The sequence below is a fragment of the Arachis hypogaea genome, chromosome 4, assembly GCF_003086295.3.
Source record: "Arachis hypogaea cultivar Tifrunner chromosome 4, arahy.Tifrunner.gnm2.J5K5, whole genome shotgun sequence".
Lineage (NCBI taxonomy): Eukaryota > Viridiplantae > Streptophyta > Magnoliopsida > Fabales > Fabaceae > Arachis > Arachis hypogaea.
The window spans coordinates 44,280,884-44,287,678 of NC_092039.1; the positions used below are offsets into that span (position 1 = coordinate 44,280,884).

Here is a 6,795-nt window from a genome sequence, read left to right on the forward strand (position 1 = left end):
CTAAAATTGTTGGGTATATGAAGATGGTAAGATGACAAAATCTTATATTTGTGTAGTGGTTTCAAGGCACGATTAGATCGCTTTCTTTAGAGAGATATTTGTTCCCACACTTAGTTGCTATAGGGTTGATGACAATACTCTCCCAGGATACAATGAAACCTAAGAATTTCTTAATTAGCAATAGTAAGAAATTCTCAACTCTCTTGAACAAAGAAAATCTCTTAATAGTAGTGTAAATTGTACGCTTAGTACTTCATATCTGAAATAGTGGACAAGGACTTATTTATACATATTGCACGTAGCAATTATGATTAGTTACGTATACAAATGGTTGTGTCATTTCTATTGGCAATAGATACAATGTTTTGAACATATACAATTCTTAAAGAGTTGTGTCCATTTAGCCAATAGACACAATGTTTTGAACATACACAATCCTTAAAAGATTGTGTCCCTTCAACCAAATAGTACAAAACGGTTAGTAACCGTTTATTAATATTAATAATATTAATAATAATATTAATAATATTAATAATATTAATTAATCAAATTTGTAAATACCCTTCATTTCATACTCTACTAACAATTTGACTTGATACGTACTAGATTTAGGTAAGATTTTATTAAAACAGAAATATTTTATAACAAAAAAAATTTAGTTAAAATTAACCAAAATTTATTTTATTTAACATTTATTAATTATTATAGTAATTAATAAATATTTAATTAGACAAATTCTAATTTTTTTTTTTGTCTGGCAAGTATTATTGAGAATTTGATCCTAATTTTATTCTCGTTGGGATCATGATTTTAAGATGGATCATCCTACATTAGACATTATCTTAGCCAGGGCTAATTTTACGACGAGACTGTGACACGAATATACCTTTGGCATGGCATGTTTTCTTTCGAATCCCAGAATAGTCAGTTTTATGGTACATGCAGCACAGACAAAAATAGAAATGGATGATGGATAGATAAGAATAACGCACATCACCCTCTTTACTTAAATTGAAGGAAAAGAATATGCTTCAACAGCTTAATTAGCTTCTAGTAGACAAGAGGAATAAACATGTTCACCACTTCTATACATACACTCTTTTCGCCAACCTCCTCCAAAAGTAAAGATAAGAAAAAAAAAAGTAACAAAAAATTAAATTCCCAACTGGTTCCACACATACACAAGCCCTTGAAAGTTGAAATTCTTTGTATGTCAAATGAATTTGAATTTTGGACTAAGGTGCGGTCTAGAATATAATCAATGGACCAAACACTGAAAATACTGTTAGAACTATTATTCCCCATCTTTCAATTAATGATTTTAAGCCTTGTGATCCACTGCAGTGAAGTTGGTTATTATGATACGTGCATACATTTCGTTTCCTGCAGAAGAAAATTAAAAGACATCTAAGATTTTGTTCATTCAAGATAGCGTTAACACTGATCTACTAAAAATTTCCTACTTTAGTTTTCTTAACGAATTTTTGATTACCTATAACACTATATCATGTTCTCTTTTATGCCTCATCAACAAAAATTGGTATATTTAAATTTTTATTTATTATTAATTTGGTGATTTTATAAGTTCCATTTGAATAAGTGTTTAATTTTTATTGGTGAAACATAAAGATATGATACTGGATAGGTAATTTCGATCCATTTTAACCAATGTTTTAATTTTTATTATAAACTATTTAATTAATTAAGATTAATGGTAAAAACTACTAAAATATAAATGTTTCTGAAGCACTCGATAACTTTTTTAATATTATATGCTGATAAAAAGTTAAAAACAATTAATGCATGCTCTGTACGAGATCTTTACGAGGACTTTTTACTAAAGGAAAATGCTAGGAAGCAATGAATATCTTGAATAACATGAACAATCATCAATTACATTACACTCTAATTTAATGCTATTAATTAAATTTAAGATTAATTTATTTTTTTAACTCTATTATTTTATATTGTTCAAACATTATTTAAAAATATTATTGGTTACTTATATTTTTCCTTTACTAAAATACAAATATTAAAAAAAATGTATTAGTATTAAAAAAAAGTGTATTGAGAATTTGAAATAGTTTATTCGAGCTTTTTTAACATATCTTAAAAAGGTTTTTCTAGCTTCTTTTTCTCTTTATTATAATTGTTAACTATCACTTTATGGACATTATAACGACTTTGATAAAAAAAAAATTAATTTAACTAAGATAAAGATCTTTTAATGTAAAAAAATAATTAAAAACGATTAAATAACATGATATATTTGAGTAAAATATTTAATATAATAGGTAGAGACAGACCTAGAGGGAGTGAATAGTGGCTTTCATCCCCTAAAATTTTAAAAAACTATATTTATATATGAAATATATATTTAAAAAATAAAAAAATTATAATAATTTAATAATTTTATATGTATTATTTTTTATTATGTGATAGATTTATGTCTTAATTGGTTAATTCACTAATATTTTTTACTTAACTAATTTAATGTCATACCTAAAATCTTTGTACTTTTTAAAATAGTTTTTATATAATAATCTCTATATTTATTTTTAAAAAATTGTTTAATTTGTTAAATCACTTACGTAGTTATATTTTAGTAATCACATTATGTATTTTAGATATTCTTTTCTTGTAAAAAATACTCATTTTTCTTCTAAATTTACGTTGTTAAAAGAAAAAAATTTTATAAAGATATCTTATATTTTATATTCTATAAAGATACTGTGTCTTTCAAACAATTAATAATTTATAATTTATATTCAAAATTTTTAAAATTTTTGAAAGAATTAATTTTAATTAACAAGATATCTAATCATTTTTAACTAAATACCTATAACTTATTGGTATTTTATAATTTTATAATGTATTATTGATATTGTTATATTTCTTTTATGTAATATTAAAAATAAAAATATAAAAAAATTATAATTAAATATATATATATATATTTTTTGATAAATTTTTTAAAAAATTAACTTTAATAACTATATATTATAGGTATAACGTCTTAGATTTATTTTCATGTAAATATATCTTATGAATAACCACCTTCGTTTTATAACTGTATAATAAATGCACCACTGTACCAACCTGGAAGAGCAGAAGGCTATAACATAATCAGTCCCAGAGCAAGTGAAGATACTAGTTGGATCATCATAAGCATAACTATAAGAAGTAGGGCACGCTTTCTTGAAAATCTTTGAATAATACGTAGGCTTGCAAGTAACTGGGTTCCCATAGTTCCCTCTGCAGCAATACTCATCAGCATTGAACACATCACACGCACTCCGGCAGCCGACTATCTTTCCGTTCGCCTTCAGGGAAAGTTCTTTGGGGCAATCGGATCGAAGGTCGGAGTCACACCCTGCTGTCGAGCAGTTTCCCTTTCCATTGATCGGCTTAACCGATATTGGCACGTTGAAACCGTCGACAAGGCTGACATCGTAGAAGTCCACTGCTGCTAGTGTGAATTCTGCTAATGAAGCAGGGGTTTTCCCGGAAGCCGAGCATTTCAGAGTGTCGCCGCACGCTCCTGTTAGGCACTTACCGTTTCCATTCGTGTCGAAGTTGCAGCCAGTTCGAGCCCAAATCCTACCGCTCCATCCGACGGGAGCCGTGAACACCCTGGATTGGCCTGGTTTTAGAACAAAGCCTCCTCCGTTGAAGACATCTCCAGGTGTAACTGCTGGCCACAGCGTCTCCTTGCAATAGTTAACTATGGTGAATACTCTAGCCGACTCCGATGTTCTTTGCCCTGTGTCCCACAAAAGAAAATCGAAATCAAACAAAACATTTAAGTTTGTAAATGTTATGTATACTATAAAAGAATAAAAAGAAGTGTGCTTAGTTTGAATCAGGTACTTTAATTAGGTGAGATAATGTTAAAACTTTATTAGATCTAACCAAAAGTATTTGATGCTGCCTTTTATTTATTTATTTTTCACTTGCATGGTCGTATCAGGAGCAACAATCTTAGTGCAAATTTCGCTTTTTTTTATTCTTTAATGAAAATGACTATCTTTCAAGCCATTATTACCTGAGAAAAATATTGCTAGAATCAAAGAAATTGATAAAATCAATTGATGAAGCGAGGCCATATTTGTGTGCCTAATTCTCGGTTATAGTATATGATTAATTGAAGGGTGTGAAATGAGGTACCGGTATAAAAGGAGGGAGGGTAGAAAGAATACGTGAGGAAAGAAGGTAGAAAAGGTATGAATTTAGTGAAAGGAATTGGATTATTCCTTTCCTAGTACATAGATACAAGTAAGTTTGACGAGGTTCGATACTTGATTGTTCATGCACTTTCATATGTCATCACGGTAGACATTTGATGAATCTGACACGTGGCAAAGCTGTTGAACTTTGTGTTGTCCAACTCACAAAATTTAATGTTTGAATAAAAGTTAGTAGCTGACACGTGGCAGGCTATGATCGGATCCATGCATGATTAAGATTTGCGGTTTTGTTAGTTATTCTGTGAAACAACTAAACATGCCCATTGATGGTGCGGGGAGTCATCTAAAAGGGAGATATAGATGGCGTACCATATACACTAAATCATACATAATGTATTCTAAAATTTTGATTTTAGATATTTAATTAGCTTATGTTTAATCCTATAATAATATATGTTTTTAATTTTAATCTTTATAATATTAATACAGAAATGATATTTGGATACCAAAACTTAACTATAAAATTAGTTACCATTATTTATATATAAATATATGTATAATTTAATTTATTTTTAATATATATTTTATATTTTAATTAACGTGTATTACATATGAATAATTAATTAGTGACTAATTTTTTTACATATAATTTATTGATATTAGTATTGTGTATTATATGGGATCTGTTTCTATTTTTGTTCTTGTTCTTGTTTTTATTTTTGTATGTTGCATGAAAGGTGTTTACTGATTATTTTAGCTATTTTTATTTCTAAAATCAAGTAAAATGGAATTACAACGTACAAATATATTTTGTTGAACATTTTAACAAACACAAAATTAAAATTGCTATTTTTTTTGTTTTTAGCATTGTATCATAGTTATTAGAATTGTACCAAATAAGACAGTTTAATTAAAAAATTAATGAATCAGTAATATGTGTTATTCTATTTTATTTTTATACTAAATTTGTAATTAATTCAATTAACTGAATCAAGATAGGTAGAAATAGTAAAATGAGTTGAACCTGTTGAATCGACTCACTAAGCTCGATAAAAAGGCGAGTCGAGTTAAGATTTAAAACTCACTAAATTAAAAAATGTTGAGTTAAGAAATTAACTAACATAAATGATGATGACAAACATTAGATTATTGGGCTAATTACCCAATTAGTTTTAATTATTTTGGTTGAGTGTTACAGGCCAAAATTCATCATTGTAGCAGTCCAATATAAAACAAATGAAATCTGTTGGTTGGCTACAAAACAATAAATAACCCGAAAAGAATCAAAGCAATAAAATTAGATGGGCCAAAGAAATCAAACGGGCTGCATGAATGATATCCGATCCAAGCCCGATAGCAAGCGATTTCCTCCAATTTTCTTTCACCAAAAGCAACGTTCACCTTTTTTCCTCTTGGTCAGAAATCAGAGAAGTGAGAGAAAGCTTAGTTCCTAAGCTATTCACCAAAGAAGCAAGAAAGAGAATGTTTAGCAAAAAAGATTGAAATCTAATCACCCCACTACAAGAAAATGGAACATTTGTAACAAAAATTTTGTATCAAATTTAAAATTGTTACAAAAAACCATTTTTTTGTAATAATAGTTGCTGATTGTTACAAAAAAATATGTTTTGTAACAATATTACAAATTGTTACAAAACATCCAGATATTTTGTAACAATCTATTTTATTTTGTTACAAATTATGGTAGTTTTCGTAATGCCGTATTGTGTTGTTACAAAATATTATAATATTTTGTAACAAAAAGTTAAATAATTGCAAAAACTCGTAGTATTTTGTAACAAAATAGTTTTTTGTTTCAAAAAATCAAATATTTTGTAACAAAATATTTTTTTGTCTGAAAAACTCAAATTATTTTGTAACAAAAATTTATTTGTCACCAAATTCAACATTGTTTGTAACAAGTTTTTTTTTGTGTCACAAAATATATGTATAATTTATAATTTTCTTTCCAAAATGTTAAAAACTTTAAGAATTAAAAAATTGTCTATATATTTTTTTAAAATAATTGTATTTTGTTTCAGAAATTAAAGAAATTGTTTATATAAATCATTTAAAATATATTTTTTATATTATTTTTTTACATATTCATTAATTTTTAAATGATGTAAATATTAATTTATATGCCTTTATAAAATTAGTATATAATTTTTAATAATCAGAATTTTAAGATAACTTAAAAACTAATTTGTGAAATTTAAAATTTTTTTATTAATTTATAACTATAAATAACAGTAATTAAAAATATTCCAAAAAAATTAAAAAAACAAAATGCAGTGTAAAAACCTAAGAGTTAATATCTATAGTGAATGTAAAAAGTAAAAAAACCCTAAGTTCCCCCATTTTTCCACCTCACTCGAAGCCTCACACCCAGCCACTCTCAAACCATCGCACCGTCGAAACCCTATCTACGAGGGAGAATGGAGCTGCTGCCGGAGGAAGAGTCGCCGGCCTAGCCCCTGGGAGACGTCTCGGCGGCGTCGTGGTCCTCCACTCGCTCCTCAAATCTGCTTCGTCTGCGCCGCTGCTCACCTCTGTCCATGTCGTCCTGGCCGTCTAGGCTCCCTTGCGTTCTGCCTTCTCCGCCTCA

General features: G+C 28.1%; 1 protein-coding gene across 1 annotated transcript; it reads right to left on the bottom strand.

The window, feature by feature from the left end:
* Nucleotides 1-957: 957 nt before the first annotated feature.
* On the bottom strand, nucleotides 958-4,146 carry LOC112796733 (pathogenesis-related thaumatin-like protein 3.5). Its single transcript, XM_025839315.3, has 3 exons — nucleotides 4,046-4,146; nucleotides 3,100-3,763; nucleotides 958-1,383 (listed from the first exon to the last, which is right to left on the bottom strand). Exons 1-3 carry the CDS (start codon nucleotides 4,104-4,106, stop codon nucleotides 1,248-1,250), a joined length of 861 nt encoding a protein of 286 aa, XP_025695100.1. The 5' UTR covers nucleotides 4,107-4,146; the 3' UTR covers nucleotides 958-1,247.
* Nucleotides 4,147-6,795: the final 2,649 nt, after the last annotated feature.

Coding starts and splice junctions, on each gene's coding strand:
- LOC112796733 (XM_025839315.3), bottom strand. CDS start 4,106: ATGGCCTCGCTTCATCAATTGATTTTATCAATTTCTTTGATTCTAGCA. Junction 3,764..4,045: donor TCTAGCAATATTTTTCTCAG/GTAATAATGGCT, acceptor TGTGGGACACAG/GGCAAAGAACATCGGAGTCG. Junction 1,384..3,099: donor ATAGCCTTCTGCTCTTCCAG/GTTGGTACAGTG, acceptor TTTCTTCTGCAG/GAAACGAAATGTATGCACGT.